This window comes from Scardinius erythrophthalmus (genome assembly GCF_964197995.2).
Source record: "Scardinius erythrophthalmus genome assembly, chromosome: 16".
NCBI classification, from domain to species: domain Eukaryota; kingdom Metazoa; phylum Chordata; class Actinopteri; order Cypriniformes; family Leuciscidae; genus Scardinius; species Scardinius erythrophthalmus.
Window position 1 is genome coordinate 13,949,235 of NC_138236.1, and position 26,444 is coordinate 13,975,678.

The 26,444-nt window shown below is 39.4% G+C and overlaps 1 protein-coding gene across 4 annotated transcripts; it reads right to left on the minus strand.

Annotated features, from left to right (window-relative positions):
* Positions 1-9,726: 9,726 nt before the first annotated feature.
* atn1 (atrophin 1) lies at positions 9,727-23,752 on the minus strand. Of its 4 annotated transcripts, none has more exons than XM_081388857.1 (10): positions 23,568-23,752; positions 20,011-20,154; positions 19,375-19,476; positions 18,914-19,030; positions 16,137-18,829; positions 15,250-15,466; positions 13,453-14,938; positions 11,799-11,942; positions 11,530-11,710; positions 9,727-10,506 (listed from the first exon to the last, which is right to left on the minus strand). In XM_081388857.1, exons 2-10 carry the CDS (start codon positions 20,035-20,037, stop codon positions 10,473-10,475), a joined length of 5,001 nt encoding a protein of 1,666 aa, XP_081244983.1. In that variant the 5' UTR covers positions 20,038-20,154; positions 23,568-23,752; the 3' UTR covers positions 9,727-10,472. The 4 variants fall into 4 exon arrangements, with proteins under 4 accessions (XP_081244983.1, XP_081244981.1, XP_081244982.1 ...); XM_081388855.1 differs by having other exon boundaries at positions 13,453-14,941; XM_081388856.1 differs by having other exon boundaries at positions 18,914-19,033.
* Between the last annotated feature and the right edge of the window lie 2,692 nt (positions 23,753-26,444).

The window sequence follows — 26,444 nt, forward strand, 5'->3', positions numbered from 1 at the left end:
TATTATAGCATTAGAAATATATTAATGTTTGAGACACATTCAAGATGATGTAAAGGGATTCCACTGGAGGCAAGTTATAAAGAACCCAAGTGCAGTTTATTACAAATAAAACAAAAACATGGCATTAACATGAACTTACACCACAGCAGAATTACAGGAAACGATACTTGACCAAGACACATGGCAAACACGAGGGCTTAAATACACAGACTAATGACAAGACAAGGGACACCCGTGAACAATGAAACAATGACAACATGACACAGACAAGGGAACACATGGCAGGATCACATGACTAACAGGGAATCACATGACAAGACACAGAAACATGACAATGACATGAAATGTAACCAAGACAAGACCAAATTGTGACAGATGAGTCCCCTGACAATGGAACTTTTCTAGCCTATTACTTATATTGAATATAAAGTTAAGGTATGGTGGTTGATGTTGTGATGGGTTCTAAATAATGCCATAAAATATTTATCTGCATCTAATCAGCAATAAATGAAACAGCATTTGTTTCTTTGTTCAAAATTATGGTTTACCCAATCCTCAGTGTGTTTCAGAGGTAGGCTAACCAATATAGACTGTTGAGTGTAGTGTTTACTGATGTTTTATATGACTGGTTGTTTTTCTGAGAAAACAGCTACCACTTCCTCAAAAATTCCAGAACACAGATGGTCCTACGTATATGAGAAATAGTGCAGGAATTCAGAAACTGCACCGCCTGATGGTAATAAGATAATTCTACAATTTCAATAGAACTCACTGCTGCGTGTCGAGTCGACCGGCCAAAAAGTCTGGGAAAACAACGCTCCGGTAAAATAAGCAACCCCTGTGAATGTCCAATCCAGGGGTGATGTGAAACGATTAGGATAGGACAGTGATACAAGATAAAAATTGTGAAATCCATTCTTTTCATCCTTTTTCAAAGTAATTCACAAATAGGCTGCAAAACTAATAATCAAACCTCTTCCACTGTGCATAGACACAAACTAGAAATCACAAGGACTAATGAGTCATCGACCCAGGATGCAGAAGCGTACATTATGACTGTACAACAAACCATGACACTAACTTGATGTAAAAAGTAAACGTCAAACTTCTCAGTGATGGTCAACACCTTGTAGGCAACAGAAGAGACAATGATAACGACAGCTGTCTTTTTTGGTAAGTGCATTTTATACACATGCAGTAGGCATTGGCTGTGTAGCCTAGTAGGGGAGAGCACAACCTATTGCTTTTTGACTTTCTCAGTTTGTGTAAACCTACTTCTTAGGGTTCAGAGTATTTATTTTTTACCGCATTCATTTCACACACGTCAAGTAGGCTACAATGCGAACACGCCAAAATCCGGTTACTTCTGCCTATTATTCTAGGAAATGTAATATTTCCTAGAATTATAAATGACAGCTGAGAATTTAAAGGTAATTTCCCATTAATTGACACCACAGAGTTTGCCGGTATTTTGGGGCTGATGTGTGAAGAATGGTATCTTACCAGTAAAAAGACTGAATGCCACTGCTTGTGTGAACAGTACATTTGTGTATTTAACAGGGAAATTGTTCTGGTAATTTTTGTATTGCTGTGTAAAAGGGGCTAGTGAGTCAATATGCTTTAAATCATTAAAGACAATGCTTCCCAGTCGAGAGCATTGCTGCAGTTTACTGTAGTTTTACTGCACATTTAAATAGTAAAAATTCATGCAGGTTTTCTATGCAAAAAAATATGGGGGCCCAACGCTTTTACATTATCTTCCGTTCTTTTGAAAAATCTTGATCTTGATTTGGAATCATAGGGTGTCACTTGGAAATTGTCCAATTGTCATTGTCATGTTATTATGGAAAGTACATTAATTTGGAAATACTGAAAATGCAGAAATAATGTTTTATATATATGCATATTGAGTTATTGTTTATTTATTTTTTGTGTTTACCTTTCCACCTCGAAGGTGCCCTTTTCTTTCTAAAGGAAATTCCTGCCAATCCAAAGTGTAGTGTGTCAGTGTTCCAGAACAAATCTGTGGCTTATATCATCTCAGAGCCGACTGGACCTGGCTGCTTACCTGAATGGACCTCTGCTGTAAGCACAGCCAGTTTCTTTGTTCTTGTGTGTTTCCAAACTTTTGTTCCAAGTGGAAGAATAACCATATTTCAAATATATTCATTGTTTGGTGAGCAGAACACTGTGCTTGTTGATGAGAAGGGGAACATTTACCATCCAGTTGTTTTGCATGCTGAACCACAAAGGATTCTCACCATAGACTGTCAGCATAATGTCACATATCACACGGAATGTCTGGAACTTCGGGTAGGCCAGTGAAAGATTTCTAATATTTTTTTGATGTACTTGTGTAACTAGACAAAACCATCTATGTGTATTATGTGGATAATGTTTATATAATACCAATTCTACATAACAATGATAACTGATGATGCCTAACTTTTTAGTCTAAATGCCTAATGTTTGGCTGCATTTTTTCCCTTAGGTTTCCTTGGTGGTCAAATGCGACTGTGAGTACTGCTTCTTTCTGTTCCTTAAAACAGCTTGGAGCTATTTTTAGCACTACTCAGTGAGCTACCCTGTGATTTAGATTAATTGAGTGCAGCAATTATGTTCCATAATTTTTTCCCCATTTTGTTCCCTAGATAAGTGTCCCAATGCACCTGTTGTCGCAAAAGGTCTGAGAAGCTTGACTACAATGTGCGAAAAGATTTTTTTCATTGTCACTCACAGAGAAGTGCGTACATTAACTTTTTGTACTCTTTTCTCCTTCTAGATACAACTATGGTAAAGCTCCCATACACAGGCAGAACTCATGTCGTGACATTTGCTGTCAGTGGCATTTCTCTACTACTTGGCTTTGTTATTGTGATAATCAGAATCTACAAGTACAGACTTGAGCTTGAATCTATGAATCATGACCTCGCATGACCACTCTACGTTTGACATAAGTTATACAGTAGACCTTTTTTATAGTTAATACACTCAAAAAGGGCAGTTCCCACACAGAAAAAAGGACATTTCTAGCCTGAGGAAACAGCCACAGGTGCAATAATGAAGGGAGTGGTACATTTTCATGCAAGAATGAATTTGCCTTCTGTAACAATTTTGGACGTTTCCCTCCACAAAAGACGATTTGTAACTTGTTTATTGTATAGATATATTTATGTTCTCATTCTACATTACAAATAATAGTGATACAATAGTGAATAGTGTACATTTATGTATGCTAGCAATTGCATAACCCCTTTAATTTCAGTTTGTGCAGGGTTTAATTCTATTTTTGTTAGGCCAACTTTTTTAATCCAAATTTTTCATTCTATTTTTGTTTTTACCAAACCACTTCTGCACTTCAGGGCATCGGCCATATTTTTTCATGAGCTTTTTGCTTTGTTTCATTTTCTGTGGTCATAATTAGATTAGCCTAAACCTCAGAAAACTTAGACTCACTGTTCTTCACATGAGGGGACCACATTAGAATAGCTAATCCTTGCTTAGTCACAGTTTTTGTCTGCCGAGTATACATGATGACACAAACAAATATTTGAAGGATTAAATTCACTTTGTGCGTGACATGCCTTTCGGAGCACGCGCAAAACGCAAAGATCGGTACTAATTGGTACCATACGAATTATATTATAATTCAACACTATCGAACAGATTTTCTCACTCAGATTGATAGTAGAGAAGTACCTCACACTGCAAAATAAAAAACTTTACTTGATCTTTATTGATTTCAAGAAAGCCTTTGATCGAATGTGGCATCAAGGCCTTTGGAAAGTACAACACCACTATGGAATCCATCCTAAGATGATCAATCTGATTGAGAATCTGTATAAGAAAACGCAAAGTGCTATAAGATTCAGGAACGATATGACAGATTGGTTCCAGCTGCCGAGTGCAAAATCGGAGCAAACAGTGAGAAAAAAAGGAAGGACTCATGCTCAGAGGGAAGGAACTGCTAACTGTCACTGCTCTACGGACATCAGAACAAAAACAGCCATGGCATTGAAAGTGATGAGCAACAATAACTGGAAAAACAAAAATATAAAGAATGAGACTCATACTCCCGATTGCCTTGGACTCTTGTGAAGCATGGACACTTAGGAGTGCTGAAGCAGAGAAACTACTTGGAGTCCGCATCATGGAGAAGATTAGAAATGATGACATCAGAAAGGCCCTCAATCAGATAGAAACGATCTTGCAAAAAGTACATGAGAGACAACACCAGTAGCTTGGTCATGTACTTGGATATGGATAAAAACAGGACTGCCAACATCGCATTGCACGGAAGAGTAGAAGGTAGGCTACCACAAAAAGAGGACATCAAAGAACAATGTGGATGTCATCAGTGCTGGCGAGATACAACGTTGAACAACACGTTCTAATGAGAATTGCGCAAGATAGAGACAAATGGCGTTTAGCGTCGACACCATAGACTGTAAAAAAATATGGACGTAGTGTCCGTGACGTCACCTGTAGGTTTCTGAAGACCGTTTTTGAAGACTAAAGTGGGCGTGGCCGACCGTTGCCATCTTGGCAGCACGTCACTCCCGAATTTATTTATTTTTACAATCAGACAATGAACTGAGGTAATGTGACGGCTAACAAACAGCAGACAAACGGCTAATGATGACTAGTGACCACAGCAGCGGGAATCCACCCGTCACTCTAAAGTGGACACCCTTAATTATGCAGAAATTTTAAGGCTTAATATAATTTAAACGGATGAGTTATAAAAAAATTCACCCCCCTCACAGTTGTCATGAAGGGAAAAATAAGCTATATAGACCAAAGCCACTTTTTGCACCAGGCTGTAAACATGCTTTTTTCTGCTGTAAAGTTGGGCATTTTAACATGGGGGAGATACAGATTTGACTCACTTCTGCATCCAGCCTCAAGCGGCCAGTCGATGAATTGCCGTTGAATTCACTTCCGTGTTGGTTTCAAGAGAGAAACAGGGAGGTTGCCGCTTGGTCGACACTCATGTGAGAGCCTACGTTGAAGTGTAATAAACTGCATAGAGATTTTTAAAAGACAAAAAAGTTGTTGTTTTTTAAGTGCATCCAAGCTCACTTAATTGACAGCAGTCGATGCTATAACATTGGCTTTGGTTATTTTAAACTTTTCTCACTCTCTGCTACAGATAAATCTCTTATCATCAGGATAATCACAGGGCTTTCCTCAGATGCATTCATTTCCTATAAAAGGGACATTTACTGTCACATGCAGGGCTGCCAGGAGCCTGATATGGTCATAGTTGCACCGCCCGGGTTACGTGGCTGAGGCACACTTACAGGAATTGACATGTAGGCTAGTGTTCTGCAACTCAGAGTATGTATCATAACAGGACAGAAACGGTTAAAGAGAGTACACTTTCAAGACTATATTTCAACAGTCTTTAGTAGACTACACTTTTAAGTGCCTTTAATTTACATTTTTTCAAAGTTGTACTTTAAAGTACATTTTAAATTATTATGTTTCAAACTTTTTTCCTGCTTTAAAAACGTACACTTATTTTGATGTGCATTACTTTTAAGTGGTATTTCATTTCAGAAATAATATATTATCTGCAAGTGCATTTTACAAATATAATAACGTTTTAAGATTCAAACTTAATTTTGTACATTTAATACAATTAAGCATAATTATTTTTTACAAGGGGCAACAGATGTATGTGTTTGTTTACAAGCTGAGTCATGATGGCTGTTGAGCTTACCATGTCTTCTTTCGACAAATTCCTGTTAACTTTGTCTTTGTGGTTCAACTGGAGTTAAGTCATGTCTCATCATGGAGATTTCCAACTGGAAGACAATGGAGGACTTCTTGGGAAAACAGAAAATAGCCGTACAACTGGGTTGGCATGATTTGCTTCATCAGTTGCTGTTATTCTGTAAAAAAAGAAAAAAAAAAGAAAAGAACAATGTATCAGTGTTATTTACCGAGTTGGATTCCGAAAAGAACTGACGACACCCCACAGGAAGTTCAATTGGAATTACAGTGCAGGGTGAAAAATAAGGAATTTCAAAACAAAGATTAATCAACAGACAAGTTAAATGAAAGGCCATGTTTACAGTTACACCCTGAAAATGAAATGTATTGTTAAACATTTTAATTCAAGTTCAATTGTCCATGCGTTCTGTAGAATGCAATCAATCTTTCATTTATTTTATTCAGTAGCCTAAATTTATTTTTGTCACTTTGCAACAAATCGTCCACATCTGAGTTATGATCTTACTCATCTCATGAATAAAAAGGGGCTATTAAAGGGTTAGTTCACCCAAAAAATGAAAATTCTGTCAGTAATTACTCACCCTCATGTTGTTCCACAAATTAAGATATTTTTGATTAAATCTGAGAGCTGGATCACTTCTCCATAGGCTGCTAGGTGACCGAAACTTTCTGGCCCAGAAAAGTTATTAAAGAGATCGTTAATATAGTCCAAGTGACTACAGTGGCTTAATCTTAAGTATATCAAGCGACGAGAATACTTTTTGTGCTCAAAAACAAACAAAAATAACGACTTTATTCCACTATTCATTTCCTTCTCTCTGGGCCTCTAGTTGGTTCACGTAGTGTTTTTGCGCTGCGCGTCTGTGTTACACGTCACCACGTAGGCTCACAATTGGCCGAAGCTGGTCATGTGTGTGATGCGTGATGACGTGCAACACAGACGCGCTACGCAAAAACACTACGAGGCCCAGAGAGAAGGAAATGAATAGTGGAATAAAGTCGTTATTTTTGTTTGTTTTTGCGGACAAAAAGTATTCTCGTCGCTTGATATACTTAAGATTAAGCCACTGTAGTCACTTGGACTATATTAACGATCTCTTTAATAACTTTTCTGGGCCAGCAAGTTTCGGTCACCTAGCAGCCTATGGAGGAGTGATCCAGCACTCAGATTTAATCAAAAATATCTTAATTTGTGTTCCGAAGATGAACGAAGGTCTTACGCAGTTGGAACAACATGAGGGTGAGTAATTACTGACAGAATTTAAATTTTTGGGTGAACTAACCCTTTAAAAGGATGAAATTCATGGAAAAATATTTTTGAATAATCTTTTTAAAAATTTTTTTTTTTTTTTTTTAATTAAGTAGTGAGGCAGGTTGGTGGTGAAATAATATTGATACTTCAAAATCTACTTGAATTTAGATGCTTGAAAATAGGAAGCAGAAATGGGAAGTCTCTTAAAAATGTATCATTTGACCTTTTGTGAAATGGCATAGTCTGTTCATGTTGTCAAATATAGCTATAATCCCAAGAACAGTTTATGATAATAAAGACTTAAAAACAGCATTTAAGGGTTAGTTTTCAAAAATGAAAATTCTCGTTCCAAACCATAGACTGTAAACAGATCCCGCCCGGGCTCCGTAGTATCTAATGGCAGATGCAAGTGAAAAAACTCATGTAGGCTATTTCGAGCTCTTGGAATCTGGGGTTGTTACAAATGATTCATTAAATTCAGTTCTTAGTAGCCTACTAAGAGCTAAGAGATAACAAAAGCTATCAACTTTTACCACTGAACAAGCGAAGTTCTTCCTTTTAACTAAGGAGCATGCATTTGATGCGTGCCGCAAATCTTAGAAGAATGTTTAGCCTATATGTGAATAAAAGCCTATATCTGTTCATCATATTTAAGCGATTAAGTGTCTTCAGAAATATTGCACTAAATCACTCAATTCATTATGAATTAGTTTTACGATCTCTTTATGAACTTTTTAAAGCGTCAAAATGGTAGTTGCCTAGCAGCAAATGGAGGGACCGAAATCTCTCAGATTTCATTTAAAATGTCTTTAATGAGTTCACACTACATTAAATGAAACAGAGTTAAGATTATTAGCCTACTCGGAACTTATTTGGCCCGAACCCAGAGTAGCCTAGGCTATTAATTATCTGAACGTAGGCTACTCCTCCCAAACTTTGTTAATAAAACATCCTTTGTGTTCCGAATAAGAACGAAAGTCTTGCGGGTTTGGAACGACATGAGGGTGAGTAATTAATGACAGAATTTTTGGGTGAATTAACCCTTTAATTGTGAGCAGTTGATTTTGCTTCTACATAATTAGGGTAGTGATGCCATCTAGTGGTGTAATAAGTGGCATAGGCCTACCTCACCTCAACATTCTCACTGTTGTATAGGTTTGTAAGGGTGTGTGCTTTTCACCATGGTCAAGCAGTTCTGTCCATTGTGTTTAAGTGTACACGTGTAAATTTAACTCTCAACTGAGTCACTCAATTGAAAGTATTGGAATTTTTTTCATTGCATAAAGGTTTCAAAGAAATGCTCTAGTCTAGGCTACATGATTTGCTTTTAAGACTTTGGGAATTTTGTGAGGTTTCTGTAAATTCTTCACTAACACAGAACAAGAGATTGTTTTTCTAATAAGGTGCAGACTTCTAATGATACACCTATGTATAGTAGCCTATGTAAGGCTTTCTGACACACTTATTCAAGGTGACTGAGAACTGATTGACCCACTTTTCAGTTTGCTCTTCACAGAGAGGGCAGAACAAATCCCGAGGCTCATAAGTGTCATATATGATGCGAGTATGCTCAAATGACCTGCTTAGTAATATTAATTAAGTTTTTAAAAAATGAAACACGATTGATTTTCTGAACATGCCATTTGTTACATTAGGCCTAAATGCATCCGGCTTAAATTTCATTTGAATAGTATAGGCTAATTATGATTTTATTTGTCCTTGAAGTGTTTGACAGTTTTTGAGTTTTTTTGAATTTTTTATTTTATAATTTTGCAAACATTATGGGAATGTTACTTTAGAATGTTCTCCAAACGTTACGAATCCCCCCCCCCCCCCCCAATGTAGGCTATAAATAGGCCTTATGTTTTTTGTGCGAACGTTTTGAGAACATCATTGAAGACAAGATAACAATGCACACTTACCCAAACATTATGTTGGTATTCGTCCATAAAATTATAGTAACCACACAAAAACACCTTTTGAGCAATTGAACATCCGAGGAGGTTAACGTGCGTCGCAGAAAAAAAAAACGACTAGGCCTACTGGAAAGGACTGTCAAATGTCTACTTTTTCAAGATGTCCAGAGTTCAGTGCATTTTTGTATCAGTGCTTTTCTGGGAATAAGTCACTTTTAGTCAGAGTAAGGCTTAAAGCTGAACAACTGTATAACATTTCTCCTTTATAAACAACTCTGCTGCCTGTCTTTCGTTCTATTCCTCCCACACTCACTGACTGCTGCTCACTGCAGCGTTACGAGTCTGTCTCACGCTTGCTGCATGTGTCTCTTATTAGCCACACTTATGCAATTCCTTATGTGTATGCTGCGAGGGAAACAGAACAGAGAGAGACAAGAGCTTCCTAAGGGATGCAATATATTTTTTAGTGTTTAGAAAAGGCCTGTTCTTTTACTACAGTGGCTTGAGGCTCTCTGTGGCTGAGACTGCAACTTCCCATAATGTACAAAACAGGAACAGGAAACCATACACTGGGTTTGCGTCACTAAACAACAGCACTGGTTAAGACAAATTAAATGACAGTATAACAATATTAAATGAGAAGGCTATACTTTCAAGTCAGGTGTTACAATTTCAATTTTGGACGAGGTAAAATACCCTTATTTTCATTATGAACAACCTATAAATCAAGTTTAAATAATTTTGGGGTCACCTTGACAGTCTCTGTTAAACAAATGTCTCACACAGACACAAATAAAAGGAAACATTAAACTGCACACATAAAGAAATGGTATTTTATTTCCAGATTTTTCTTTTTCATTATTTTTTATCTTGCATTTCCCCCCCACAAGGTAAATTCAACATAAAAAATTAAAAATAAACAGCGGTACCATGAAAATGTAAAAAAATAATAAAAAATAATGTTTATATAATCATATAATTATTAACAAACAAACAAACAAACAACATTAATAATTTTAATAAGAACACGATAAAGAAACATTATGAAGGTAAGCTGTTTATCTCATGCACCCTTTCATAAACACTCTTTCAGAGTGGTAATGTTTTCCAAAAACAAACAAACAAATAAAAACAATCAATAATTTTAGCCCATTGGGCTTTTTGTATCTAGCTACATGCAAAGACTTAAAAGTGAACTTGATTTTTACACATTTTCTCTGGCATAATGTACATAGACTGAACCCCAGCCTAAATGCCTCTGCCTGGTGTTATGAAACAACACAGCGAGAAATCCTCCGGGCGGGACGCTTGGGAATATCCATTCAGTGCCACAGTATCTAGGCTGCGTGCCAGTTATACATCTCACCTTTTTGGAATATACACATTGTTTGTTACTCCTGTATTAAGGTTAGTTCAGATTTAATGATATGTGTTCTGATGGCACATCCAAACTTGAATCCATGTGTTGTCTTTCAGTGCTGAAATTCTGAAATGATTGTTTTATTTATTTTTTATTTGCACTTCATCCCTTCTTCATTTTCTTGTCTTCATGTCCTCTGTTTTTCTCACAGCGTTTTGTCACTCTCTTTCTTTAGGTGGCTGCAATGGAGGGAAAAGGTTATATCAGGTCAATGATGAAAGAACGAAAAGACTGCAATGTAGTTTTCAAATTTGCAATTTTGTGTGGCGACCATGGTGGGGACAGGTGACTCGTGCCTAGAGCATTGATGACTTTGATACTGACAAATATTTTAAAACTGACAAAAATATTGGCCTTAAGTGTTAATGTGGAATAATATTTTATACATAAAAGTAAAAAATGATGGCTTTCAAATATAATGCTAAATGTCAATAATTAACCATTATTTCCCCTAAATTTAATAAAATAAAATTGAAATGGAGGCATTGCTATAAAACTCTATCCAGCTGACTTTTCCCATTTATTTTTTTTAAAGTTCCTCAATAATGAGTAATAAACCATGAACCAAACCATCCAGCTCCAAGATGAATCACAACTTTACAAACTTTGACAAATATTACTTAAAAAAGACAAAAGGTACAAGATCGAGTATTTGACATTATTATTATTATTATTATAATATATTATGAACTACAATGTCCAGTTTATGAACTGGAAATTGAACTACAGAGCCCATGAGGCATTGCTAATGAAAAAAAATGATGGTAGCCTACAACATAAAATTGTTGACTTAGTCACTGATTTTTAGTATGATGTCGTTTTAATGCGAAATGCTCAAATGTATAAGTTGTTTTATAGCTCGATTAAATCATTGCATTTGTTCACTACTGATCTATTTTTGTGCAGTTCTCTTTTATATGGTAACAGAAAAATCTTTACCAGGTGAATGCAAGGATCTCTCTTTAGGATTATGGGTGGAGTAGTTATTCACCGGAATTTGGATATTAAAAAAATATGGTAGGCCTGTCTTTAAAAGGGTTAAACGTTATTATAGTTAAAAATCAATTTCTCTAAGAAAAAAAATGAATGCGATTTTCACAGGTATCAACATTAGTGATACAGTTGAAAAAAATCACCTAAGTATCGCCTATTGCTAGTGTTGTTCATTCACATCTATGTACAGTATACATATTTGCGCTCACCTGTAGTACTCGTCCTGTGCAAGGGAGTGATGATGGTGGTGGTGGATCCACTGCTGTTCCAGGGCGAGCCTCTGGAACTGAATCTCGGCACTCTGAGCCTGCTGCATTGCCTGGAGCTGGTGTGCTGCAGACATTGACCCACCCAGAGACGAGGACTGGGGCATCTCACGGAAAGGACCACCTGTACACAACATGCAAGCAAATGCAGAAATCATGTAACACAGAGAAAGATAAAATGCATCGCAACAGAACATCATTACACCTCTTACCAAAGAGCTGCTGTCGAAGCACCTCGCTGTCAGTGAGGGATTGTGCCAGAATGGGAGGCCCAAGAGCAGCCCCTGGGTACGGCAGACGGGCCAGGGGAGACCCTGATGCCAGCGGATCCATCAGGGGGTGTACCCCTCCCGCGGCTGCCACCCAAATACGTAACAAAACAAAAGTGGGAAATTTAATAAGAGTAGCAGATTTTCCCAATGGCACTGTAGTTAAAAATGCTTGTTGTGTACAGGAACAGTGCTGCCATTATTCTTGGCATTCGTAACCCATTTTACTTCTTTAACCTGGCGTATTTCCGAATGAAACTGGACATTTCAGCCGACAGTAATTGTATTGTTGATGATGGTGCTGAATTAGTTACAGAAGCGCTGCTTTTGTGATGTTGACAGCATAAATGTTACATATCTTAAGGGGAGAGTTGACTCAAAAATGAAAATTTAATTTAATTTACTCACCTTCATGTTGTTCCAGATCTAGATCACTTTTTTTAACTGTTTTGTCCACACACAAATTAATGGGGTATCACTGACTACTGCATTTCATTGTATGACTAAAAAGTACTTGAGACATTTTTTAAATGATCATATTTTGTGTACCACAGAAGACAGAATTTGATATACTGTAGATCTAGAAAGTGACAAGGGAGAGTAAATAACATAATTTTTTAATAACTATCAATTTAATGTATTCCCTTTAATTGCTGATAAATACATTATTAACACTAAGCAAAATTAGATAAACACTCGTCAAGTGGGTAATTGTAGTTTATTTTGTTGTAGTCACATTTTTCATAAGGTGACAAAAATGGTATGTCATTTTCAATGATAATATTTTAGTTGATGAGAATGTGCAAAATTAAACTAAATATTGAATATATTGTATATATTAAAACATGTATCAACATTTAACAAAAATATGTGAATATTTGTCCACTGTTAATATACTGTGTGTTGTTTTTTCTTTGTCATATTTTGTGACTGGTTTAATCTTTTAATCTGGTTAATTATCTTATCATGGTGCACAGTTTTTAGCTCGTCTTTGTTATTTGTTGACAATCCAAAAATATTTCAACAAACACTTTTGACAGTTAACACTGTTTGAACGCAATCAATTACAGGTGGTCTAGTCCAGTGGTTCTCAAACCTGTCCTGGGGACCCCCCACCGCTTCACCTTTTGTATGTCTTTCTCATTAGACACACCCAATTCAAGTCTTGCAGTGCGTCCCCATTCGCAAACTATCCGCCCGAAAATAGAATTAGCACGTCCCAAATCGTAGTATGTTGAAATGAGTATTCCAAAGATACCCGGATGGTCTACTTTTTCCGGTCAGAATCCGAAAGTGCAGATCTGTGAACACTCTTAACGGCTAATATTGCCCACAACCCATTGCGTGTTGGACGAGGATTCGATTAGAACTACAAACACGAGTGAAAAGTGTTAAAAAACTACAGATCAGGTGTGTTAGGTGAGGGAGACATGCAAAATGTGCAGTGGCCCACAGGACAGGTTTGAGAACCACTGTACTCTAGTCAACCACCTTGACCCATCCCTAATAGTGACAGAATCATATTTTGAATTTGCTGAAATGTTTATGCTGTAATACAGAGTACTGTGTAAAGTGTGAGTGTCTGTATGGTGAATACCTGTGTCCTGCTGGTGCAGATGTAGGTGAGAGTGAATGTGTGAATGCTGGTGATGATGAGGAGTCACGTTCAGCATCTGTAGCCGGCCGAGAGAATCTCCTCCTCCTGTGCCTCCTGCAGCAGCCGTGCCTCCTCCTGCTGCTCCTCCACCTGTCCCTGCCCTTTCCCTGTCCCTCTCTCGCTCCCTCTCTGCGGCTGGTATCGCTCTCTCTCTCTCCACGCTCCTTGCACGTTCAGTGCTGGGAGGAGTGCGAACGGGGGTGGGATATCGTTCTGAAGGCGGAGCCTGGGTTGGGAGGGATGGGGGCTGACAGGAAGGGTGTGTATTTGGAAAGGTAGAGTGTGGAGAGGGGTGATTAAGAGATGAGGCTGTTGGAGGAGGAGGAGGAGGTGGTGGTGGTGGGGGAGGAGGTTGAGGGGGAGGGGCAGGGGCTGCTGGTGTCACTGGGGCTACGGCAGGAGCCTGGTGGGTGGGGAGTGAGGCTGGGAGAATAGAGTTGGGTGGGACTGACAGAGGTGGAGGGACGGGATTTGGATTCCTAGCTGCTGCAGCTAAAGCTTGAGGGGGTGGCGCAGGAGGTGGAGTTGTACCATAAAGGGCAACCTCACTACCAGGAGGCCCGCCTCCAGCTCCACCCCCTAGCAGCAAGGAGTGTGAGTGTGCGTGCGAATGTGCGTGTGACAAAGCTATTGCCGGGTCGGCTAAGGCTCCAGCTGTGTAGACACGCTCCTCGCTCTTAAACTCAAATCCTGGCTTCACACGCTCTCTTTGAGCTGCTACAGCATGAGGGAATCCCATTCCTCCAAGCCCCGCCCCAGCCAACCCCCCTGGCCCGGGACCATGCCCTGGGTGGGCAGGGCCTCCCTCCAGCCCACCCCCATACAAAAAGCCCAGAATGGCAGCAGCCGTGGCAGCGTCGGCTGGAAGGTGGTGGGGGTGTGCGAGGGCTGGGTTCTGGAATTGGGACAGGAAAAATGAAGGGTGCACATGGGGATGAGCGTGAGCATGAGCGTGAGCGTGAGCGTGCGTATGTGCATGTGGGTGAGGATGGTGGTGAAGGTGGGGATGGTGTGCCTGTGCCCGGCTGACAGCGCCCAACGGAGACATGGCGTGAGGACGGGCATACTCACTCAGGGTTCTGAGGGCTGGGGTATCAGGGCCCAAGTATGGACCCCCAAGCCCGATACCAAGAGCACCCTGAGGGCCTCCGATAACTTGAGAGCCTCCTGCCATGGAAGGGAGAAGAAGAGAATGAGGAATGCTGTGAGAGAGAGAGGGATGCAAATGATGAGAGGGGTGAATGGAGTGGGGGTGTGAGGCATGGTGGGCAGGGTGGTGTTGTGGATGGACTGCTGGGTGTGAAGGGTTCACAGAGGATGAGGAAGATGAAGGGTCTAGAAGGATGGAGGATGAAGAAGGAAAGAAGAGTGAAGAGCCCTGGCGTGCACCTGCAGCTCCTAACCCTGCACTTGCGCCACTGTCCTTCTGCTGAAAAAAAAGAAAAATGTTTGTAAAGAACCTGACAAGTAATGTGTAAATAATCTAATAACTACAAGGAAAACACAAACTCCACTGCCATGACAAGAACTTTGTTTTGCCATATTTTGTGGTGGGAAAACATTTCCCCCTCTGAGTAAAGTTTTTTAACTTACTCAACTGGCAAATAGGTTTTTTTGTTTTAAGTATAAACCTCACTAAATTGCTAGATTTCTATGAAAACAAGTCGGAAATCACAAAACTAGATAAAAATAATTTTCTTTGCAGTGCTTCGAACATACTTCATTGTCTTGTTTTACCTGCAGATGTCTGTCCAGGTCTCTCTCCCTCTCCTTTTCTCTCTCTCGTTCCCGCTCTTTCTCTCGCAGGTCTCTCGCTCGCTGTTCGACCTCTCTACGAGCACGTTCTATTGCCTCATTTCTCTTCTTCCAAAGCTTAGAACCATCAAGCGGAACAAATAGAACGTCACTACGGGCACAAGAGTTCCCACTGCCCCGGTCAAGAACCCTGTGGAACCTGAAAGCAAAGATGTATTATCTTTTCCACAATATATTTATATTATCATGTGGAACCAAATTGTGTATTTTAATAAATGCAATTCATTAAAAAATCTGGTATACAAGAACCCATGCAGACATTGCTGATCTAAATCTAACATTTATTTTAGGTAGGACATCAGGTTATCTCCTAATCCCTTGTGTTTTCCTGACAATTGATTATTGCTTTCCATGCAAGTCAAAACCTGTTTTGCACCCAAACAATAGCCATTTGACATAAAAGTGTGTTGTAAGATCTGCCTTCAGACTAACTGCTAACTGCCTTCAGTTAGCTTTAATTCCAATAATTGAGAAACAAAGTAAGGTTGAAACTACGCAGTTATGTGTAATCAATTGATAAGACATATAGTACATTAACCTAAAAATTTTTTGAGTGTAAGCCTGTTCAAAACAAAATTTGTGCATAATGGCAAAGGTAATCTATATGTAAAAAAAAAATAAACAAATAATTAAATATCCAATATCGATTAAAAAAAAATTCTCTAATTTTGGCGAACAATGTATATGACACCATTATATAGTGCATATCTAATTTTGATATCAATGGCATGATAGTTCTGATCTGTTTGTGTTCGCATTTACATTTTTATGATGTTTAATTGGATTTCAGTTTAGTGAGCTGGTCTTACCGAGCTGATTGGCTGGCATGGATTGGAATGTCAACAGGTTTAGGTTCTGGGGAAGGACTTCGGAGAACTGGAGGTGGGCTCTCCAACTCCTCTGTCTCCTCTACTGGCTCCTCCTTGATGACAGGTGGTGGCACTGGGCCAGAAGATGAGTCAGAGTGACCATCTCCTCCAACAGATGTGCTGGGGGTTGAAGCAGTGTTGTTATGGCCAGGGTTACTGAGATGAGGTTGTATTTTAGTGTTTTGAGGGGAGTGCAATAGTGATGGAGTGCTAGTGCTGTTGCTGTTGTTGGGAGCATTGCCACTGGCATTTCCATGGCTACTGTTGCCATGGTAAGAGCTACTGAAAGGAGTATGACTGCTTAAAGTGCCATGGTAAGGAGTAGGTCTGCAACTTGATGTACAAGAGGTGGACACACCTGATGCAGGAAGTGGTACAGAAGGAGCAGAGGTTGATGGAAAAGGAGTAAACCCTCCCATCGGATTGGTTGAGGGACTGAGAAGAGGTGACAGTGGGGTTGATGGCGTCTGATTGGATGAAGAATATGGGCCCTGTCGAGCATGACTGCCAGGAAGGGATGTTATGGGTGAGGGCTGACCATGTGAACTAGTGGAGGGTGGAGGAGGTAGAGGGGGATAAGTAGTAGACGGGGGATGCCCATGTCCAGAACCACTTGATGAAGGAGAAAGGGATGGAGGGTGACTGCGATTTGAATGAAGAGCAGATGTAGTGTTGTCCTTTTCCCTCTCTCTGTCTCTGTGCTGCATAGGCAACACTGTCTGGCCAGGATAGTGAGAGTGATGCGGAGGTCCTCCAGGATAATCCCGAGTAAGATTTGGGGCCAATCCAGGTGGGCTCGGGAACTCCCTTGGGACACCAGAAAGTGGGACAGAGGAAGCGGTCGGTCCAGGGGGTGGGTAGGGATCCTTTGTCCCTGGAGGAGGGTACTCTCTTAAATAGTGCGGAGGGGGAGGAAGGTCTGCAGCATTGGAGGCTGCTTGGGGAGTATGTCCTTGCAGTGTCTGCTGTACATTTGCATCCATAGGAGAGGGATAGTCTCTACTTGGGGGGATCGAATTGACAGAGGAGAAAGGAGGATGACCAGAGTTGTTTTGTGGTGAACTGGCTGGGTCACGGGTCACCAGGGACGTTGAAGGTAAAGCAGATGATGGGGCACCTACAGGCGGTTGGTTGGCATTACCAGCATAACTGTTACTCCCTGTCTCCCTAACCTGGCCTGCTAACTCTCCCCACCTACTGTCCTTGTCTCTTGGATGACATCCTCCCCCTCCAGTGCTTTCAGGTCCAAACTCCCGGCCTTGTGCTTGAAGCTGCTGGTTCTGCAAAGGAAACTCCCTCCCAGTTCCACGCTCGCGATCTCTAAACCCTGGTCCATATTCCCGACCACTCGTTGGTCCTGCAGGTCCATCCCGGTTTGAGCCATATTCTCTGCTTTGTCCAGGTAAAGAGTTCCCAAAATCCCGGCCCACATTAGAGTTGGGTCCACCACCACCAGAAGTGCTACCACAGATGCTACTGCTGCTGCTGTTTGCATTGCCACTGCTATTACTAGCAGGGAAGTCTCTGTTGCCAAACTCTCTCCCACCCCTCTCCCGCTCAGCCGTAGTGCCATACCTAGGCAGATACTCTTTGTGAGGGTGGGGATGAGGGTGGGATAGGTAAGGTGGGTGGGAGGAGTGTCGGGTGGACGAAGGAGTATTGTACACAGAGGGCAGCTGTTGCTGCACTGGGGGCTGCGGGCTTGGATGCGCATGGTGGTTACCTTGGTAACGTACATATCCCCAGTTGCTAGGACAACTAGAGGGAGGTCCCCCTGACCAGCTGGTAGGGGTGTAATGGTGAGTGTTGGGAGGAGGAGGTTGTTGAGTAACGGTACTAGTTTGTGGAAGCAATGAGGGTGGAACAGACTTATCACCTTTCTCTGGTTTGTCTACTTTATTTTCCCCACCTGGAGCATTCTGCCCCACCTCTAGAGGTTTCAGGGCAGGTGGAGGTGGGAGAGTCGGTGCATGGCTCACATTTGAATTCCCATGAGAAAACTCAGCTCCTCCCACCCCAGATTTCCCACATTGAGGGCCTGCTTTTGAAGGGATGCGACTGCAAGCGTGTAGCGTCTCTGGACCACCAGGACTTGTATACTCAATTTTGCTCGCAAGTTTGGAATCTACGGGGACGTACGACTTCCTGTTGCTACTTGTATCACTTGCATTGTCCACCCTTCCACAATGAGATGTATAGAGGGATGACGAGGACTTCAAGGAAGACAAATCCCCCTCATTTCCTACCTCACTGTCCCTCTGGTCCTCTGGTCTGCCATCCTCACCCCTCCCTGTGCCTCTCCGGTCTTCTGCTACACATTTTGATGCCCCTCCATCTTTGTTTTTATCACCCTGCTTTGGGGAATCTGGAGAGTCAGATTCAGAATCCAAACTTGCCAAGGGGGAAGCAGAGAGACTCGGAGAAGAGGATCGATTGTCCTGGTCAATGTCCCGACCACTGCTTATGCTGCTGCTACTATTGGCTAAGCTGCCTCCAACTGAGCTCCGACTGCCTTGTGATTGGCCATCCTCATTGTCACTTTCTCTTGATTGACTGTTGCTTGACGTTGGAGGTGGAGCAGAAGTCGGAGTGGTAGTTGAAAGGGGTGGGGCTGGGGGATTGGAGGAGGAGTCCTGATGGCAAAATCAAATATCAATATATATATTTATTTTTTTAATCTAATGCAATTGTATTCATAGTTTTAATTTTACCAGTACCTGGACTTTCTGTCTTTTGGGTGGAAGCACATGCTCCTCCCCCTCACTTTCTGATGAATCATGACCTTGAGATCGTCGGTTGAAACGTCCAGCAGCCAATTCCTCTCCAGCGGTTCTCTGCTTAATAGTATAATTTTAATCATGATGTGAGACAATTGCATTTTTCTACATAGTATACAATTTTTTTTTTTTATTCCCTAGAAGAGAAAGCAATAGCCAACCGAACCGAACCTCTTAACACACAATATAGTGTGAAAAATGACTGATCATGAACATTCAGAATAAGATAATCTAAACTTAAAAGAGGAGACATAAAATAATTCAGTGACAGGGATGATAAAAATGAGATGAGGTATACCAAGGATGACATAATCAAAGATAAAGAAACTATGACAATGGAGATCACAAAAATAAATACATAAGAAGAAATAAAGAGGAAGGAAAAATAAAAGAATTCTTACTGTTTGCCTTTCGTTGCGCTCTGCTCGAGAGGGGCTGGGGTGCGGACGTCTACCCCTCCTTTCCTCGCTGCCCCCCCTCCTGCGTCCACTGCGAGCGGGCATCTGTGGCAATGCCCGGCATGACCGAGGGAGGGCAAAGACAAACAGAAGAAAGAGAAGGAAAGTAAGACAGCATGACAAAATGATAGCACAAGAAAAAGACAGAAAAGGAGTAAGAACTAAAAGCATAATTTGTTCAAATACTAAGTAGTAAAGGTAACACTTTATTTTACAGTGTCCCTGTTACATATGTTACATGTACTTACCATAGTAATAACAGTAAATTATGCATAATTACAAGTAACTAACCCTCAACCAAATCCTAATCCTACCCTAACCCTAACTATAGTAAGTGCATGTAGTTGCTTAATATTACTCAGTACTTAAATATATAATTACACTGTAACAATGACACCTTAAAATAAAGTGTAACTGTAGTAAAATACAATTTTAATGAAGGGGAAATTTACTAAGCATATCCATATACTTTGTAATAACACATAAAAGTGCACTTAAATGGTTCTATGGCACAAATCAGTAAAGACTTAAATCTACATATAGTCCATATTTGAGGCTGATCTCAAGTAATGCCCTCACCGATTCTTTGTGGGTTCGGGTCTTCATGACTAGCTCTCTATGTGGTCCATTCCTTCCACTCAGCCATTACAGAAAGCGGGAGCGTGACCACAAATGGGATGGTTGGCCTACAGGCTGCCTATCATAGCACTGAATCTTTGAAACCTGGGAGAAACAGAGTGAATACCACTAAAGTCAAAATAAACTTTGCCATAGCATTAATATATTTAATACATATATATCCATTTGTTATCAGATATTTAATCAGTAAAGTTATTAATATCTTGATCTTGCCGGGAATAAGTAAACTGTCAATTGAATTCTCTTTTGAAGTAATATGAATGCGTGATGAGAGTGGTCCACTGTTCTGCATTAAACTGGCTAAGAGCAAAATTATAATCTAATGTTTTCTGATAAATTTATCATAATAAATGATGAAAAGATCTGTGATTAAACAATCTGTAATGATCATGATATTATTGTTTTATAAACAAACAATCCTACTATTTGCAGTGGGGAACAGTATTGCTGTACTGAATAAGAATTAAGAGATATATTTTTATGTTGACTGCATGGTACTTCAGAGGGTTTGTGGTACTCTGAAGCTGAGCTTTAGTCATCAATGTTGAATGGAGTTCTGCAAAAATCATCTACTGCAGCCAACATAGGGAGAAGCACTGCTTTCAAGATCAGCAATCTCTAAATGCAAAATGCACAGAAATGCATGCTTAATATTTTAAGCTAACACACTCATACATGTGCATACATAGTCATGAATACAAATGTATTTTATATGTAAAAAAAATAGTCACATGAAAAGTTTCATTCACATTTCAGGTGTTAAACGTTAATTCAAACACCCCTTTAATGTCATAGAAACCATCTTAATTTTCTCTGTGCAGAATTCTTACCACTGTCAGAGGATATTTTGACTGGAAGGTTCTTTACAGCACACATTTAGTTATTTTTTCTTCCATCTTTCCTGCTTATGATTTCCTTCTCTTGTTTCTAGCCTCACTGAGAGCAATGTATTTTTTAATTTTGAGGCCTATTTTTCTGTTTCAATTACAGTCTGATAATATTGGGATCCAATAATCCACTGATATACAATAACATTGATAATTAACCTCATCACAAATGAAGTGAATCCATTTTTTCTGATTATGAAGCATATGTTAGCCTTTTAAAAACATTTTCAAAACTTAACCATGAGAAACAATTTTTTTTCATGACAAAAGACCAACTAACAGACTATATAACTTGCTTGAGAGAGAGAGAGAGAGAGAGAGAGAGAGAGAGAGAGAGAGAGAGAGAGAGAGAGAGAGAGAGAAGAGAGAGAGAAAGAGAGAGAAAGAGAGAGAGAGATGATAAAATAATAAGTTTTAAAAAAGACATAACTCCTTTACCAGCCATAGCGTAGCTAAGACGTTAACTAAGTCACAGTATTTCAAGTTAACCTCTACTCTTTCTCTTACACACACTTCATTTATTGTGAATGAGACTATATATAGCACACTAACAGACTGAGTGAAGCCAGTGAGTGTATTCAGCGCCACCTTCAAAACTGCAAAATGTACATTTACACCTAAACCACTGAACACAAGAGAAGAACCACAGTTGCTGATAAATATTACATATAAACAGATTTATAGGCTACTGACAACCAACGCAGTGAATACTCAGGCTATCATGACCACAATTAACAAAATACTCATTTGTAAAACAAGAATTAATAGTAGTGCCAAACATACAAAGACTACACCTTGCGCATATCCCATAAATGTAAAATCAGCATATTTGTGATCCAATTACGGTGTACACAAGGTAATATATCCAAATGACAAACAATAAAGGCTGCCAGCACTCTGTCTACAGGTGAAACTTCATTCATCAGGAGTCCATTGCCCAAAACTTGGCTAGGCTCCATGCATACCAAAAGCCTTCCACTCTCCCACTGCAAACACATGCATCTAAGGAATCAGCAATACCGTCACTTACAGTATACATACAGCCACACACCATATGGCAAGCAGTTTGAACAATTATTCTGTAGACATAACTAGTACCTATTCCTTGTTACAAGTACTTGTTTGGCAATTAATAATAATCATTAGTGAATAGTATCTTTTCAGTTTAGTAACTATTCATTAGATAAGTACTCATTACAATATCTATTAAATTAGTCACTAGTACATATTCATTACTCTTCTTTTGCTACTAGCCACAATCCCCATTGTAAAGTTAATGAGCCAATTTTACAGCTGTTTCTGGTAATAATTTTTTTTTTTTTTTTGGTCACCGAATTTTATACGGAACAGTAGTTTAGATATCAACTATTCACTTTTGACTAGTATGTATTCCAGCTGTGTCTGTAAGTACCGAAATAGGTTTTAATATTTACTTTGTTTCAGTTTTACTAGTACATAGTTATACGATATTGTAATCTAGTCCATTTTTTTGATCTCACTAGTTACAACGGTTTTTATGTGTCAGTAATGACTAGTAAGAATTGCCCCTTTACAGTGCAATTTTTTTTTTTACAACAAATGTACACTAGGCCTGTTTAATAAATATGTTCTAGTATGTATTCAGGTATAGTACTAGAAAAATAATGAAATTATTTAAATACATACTAACTAGTACCTAATGAATAGCTACTAGTAAACCTGAAATGGGTACCAGCAACAACTGGAATACATACATACATACAAGCACAGAATCACTGCAGTTCTCCACAGAAACCATGGTAAAAAAAAAAAAAAAAAACCGTTAGCAGTAATAATGGAATAGTTACTTGTCACTGCTAAGATAAATACTAGTAAGTAATGGATAATTACTAGTGCATGTAGTACCTACTACCAAAACTGAAACAGATACTGTTCACAATATTGGATTATTAAGTAATGCAAATGAAAAAGGTAGGCCTACTAGTAATAAAAAAAAAAACAGATAGGCAACTAGTTAGTTTTAATGAATAAATGTTATAATGGCTTGCCACACACACACACAACAAATCATACACTCTGTCCCCTTCACATGCACATAAAAATATAATTAGACATAATTAGCCTTGATTTTGAATTCTTTAGCACGCAAAGGCACAATGCGAAGAGGTGGGGTGAGTTAGACACCAGAACGTGCATCATCTCTCGGCCACGCACCGCAACGTTCCTTTCTTCCATTCTTCTGCTGCTTGTTATTGATACGCATGCAGAGGCAGTGCACTACTGTACTAACTGGACGACCTCTGGATTACAGTTCTCAGACAATGCACTGCACATTCGATCCTGACAAAACGAGGAGAGGGTCGCAACTCCCCCCCTTTCAGCCTTTTCCTTCTCATATGGGGAAGATTTGGGATCAGAATGGCGAATGGCATTCTTGTCGAGCTCCGTGGAATGTGAGCACTCGAGACCTGAGTGGTTAACGTTACGCACCCCGATTTGCAATATGATTTTAGCCCAATATATGCACATACGTAAAGCACAACGACGGGAGTGCGAGGAAAGGGGAACCATCTGAACATGTCCAAAGAAGAACGAGTCAAATGTTAGCATCCATTTTCTCCCCCTTCTTACCTATAATATCCAGCGATGCGTATCTCCCTTTCTTTCTCTCTCCTGCTGCCGTTCGTACTGTACATTGACCGACACGCGTTCAAACATACAGGCAACTCGATGCACGGAAAGATTTACATTGTTGCGGCTTCGCAAATAACGCAGTGTTTTCCCAGCCGCTCCCCCTGAAATCGGCGCAGAAAACGGGGTGCAGCTGAAGACTGTACAAATTGATGCGTACGTTTGATTCTTCCCCACCCCCTTTTCTTTCTGCCCCTCTCCCGCTCCTCTGTCAAGACGACTTGCACTCTTTTGCAGTCTGTACGGACACAAATCTTCACGGAGGGGTGAGCGAGGGACGCACGACCACTCGAGGGTGAGAGAAGGGGCGTGATTTTCCTTATTCTTCATGGAAAAGAGGGAAGGTGAGGAAAGGAAAGCAAAGGAAATAGGAAGGATGAAAGATGTCGAGAAAAGGGTATTTATTCATTATGTAAATTACTGCTTACTTAATTGTCGATTTACTACACTTCATTAAGGAAATTAACCTAGAACTGCTTGATTAGATAATGGGCGCTAATTAGGCTTTAATTGTAGTAGCCTACCTTAATGAGGTGGGGGTGTCATTTCTCCTGCAAAGTTATTATTTTGAAATAAGCAATTTTGTTCATTAAAACCTGAGCATCCATGTTTGAGGCTCCCTAAAAAAAACCTACAGATTTCCATAAGTTAAAGTCAACATGAAATCAAAATGGACCCTGTTTACCTTCTTAAAAATACATCCCTGGTCTTAATGTTAACGATGAATCGGCACATATAATTTCAAAGAAGAAAATAGTCCAAATATAATGGCCCAGTTTCACAGATAGGGCTTAGAATAAACTAAGATTAGGCCTGAGTTCAGTTATTGGCATTTAAGTTGCTTTTATATAAGTGCCCTAGAAAAAAAAAAAAAAAAAACATTAGGCTACTATACATCTTGAGACAAAACAATCACACTGACATGTTTTAAGATATGTCAGTGGAAGATGCCTTCAGTTAAAACAGCTCAAACTTGCATTTTAGTCTAAGACTATAGTAGCTTTGTCTGTGAAACCAGGGTAATGTCTTCCGATGTCATGAAGGCCACATCAGCTATTGGATGATATTAGCCAATTAGCTATTTAGGCATTGTTTTAGCAAACCTTCAATCGGTCTGGCTTCATTCTTTTCTCCACCCAAGTCCCACCAACATCTATAAAATCTGACAACAACAGTATGGAAAACTGCACTTCTTAAGCCAAAATCATGCATTTAATTTTAATAATAAAAAATGTATTTTAGGCTGGTCCAGCTAACGCGTGTCCTAGAGTAAGTAAACAGGCCTTTTCCCTTACGAGTTCTACCTTTCATATATGTATGAGTGGACCATCTCTGACTTATAAATTCTCACAAGTTACACTTGGAAATATGTCACATTACAGAAGTAAAGTTGAAAATAGCAATTCCCACATGCTTTAAGGCATCTTTACACTGGCTAGGCTCTAAGGTGGCTCTCTGCCTGCTTCAAATTGTGTGAAGACGCAATGTCACATAAACAAAATATATTTATAAAAAAGGTTCTTTATCATTGTCATGACGGAGCATATATGAAGAGTTCAGATGCAAAAGCCTCTAAGTGCCATCTGAAATTTTCTTCTAGGATGATAATTTTTATCAAGCTTGTTTGTTTAAATTCAGTAATTTCACTTAAATGACAATGAAAATTACCTATTCATTGTCATTTAAGTGAAATTACTGAACTTAAACATACAAGCTTGATAAAAAATGATCATTCTAGAAGAAAATTTCAGATGGCACTTAGAGGCTTTTGCATCTGAACTCTTCATATATATATATATATATATATATATATATATATATATATATATATATATATATATATATATATATATATATATATATATTGTAATTAATTTCATGTTACTATATTCATTATATTATTTTAAAAATAATTTCATAACATTATTTTGTAAATGCATTTATCCTGCCTCTGTTGCATTTAACATAGAAGTGCACCTTTTTCTGGAATATAAGCCATTTTAGATGCAGCTTCTCTATTGCCTTTGCAAAATGGCATTAGATTAAAAGAGATTTCCCAAATCTGTACTTTCTTGTAAGACCGCAATGGAGTGACCAGTCAAGCGGTCTCTCTCTCTCTCTCTCAGACACACACATACACAATTCATCTCCCTCAGTCTCTCTCTCCTGCAGTTTTTTCTTCCCTTTCGAATAGACCTCTGTCCCGGCTCCCATTGTGTTGTAACCATAGAAACCAACCTTGCAGAAGTGCGCATGCGTTATCATGTCTGACGTCACTACGAGCGCTCCATCTACTGTTTGAAGCACGACAGGCTTAGAGTCTGGCTGCAGAGGTACTTTGCATTGATTTACTGTTGCAGGTGTGTAACACAGAGCGGTGTTCACTTAGTCCTACTGGTCGGAGTTTGTTACAGCTCATCATCACACGATTACCATTCAATAAACAGGTGTACAGAAAGGAAAAAATATAGTCTACATTAAAAAAAACTAAAATTTCATATTAGGCATGTTCATAAATCTGTAGCAACTGATAAATTGTATACATCTATTTACCCTATTCATACTTAGTCTATAATTTAGTAATTGGTCTATAAGTATAACGTTGTATGAAATAACCAAATAAAAATGGTTATTATTTTTTTCTGTTCTGTAGGCTACTGTAAAGTGATTTGAATTAATCTGTTCAGTGAATGATTCAATGATTCATTTATAAAAACAGTCACTTGTCGCCATTTACAGGTGTAATTTACACAATTTCTCTCATTAGGAGAGATGCAGCACAGGCCCGAAGTGGCCCTGATGCAGCATGTGTGTCTT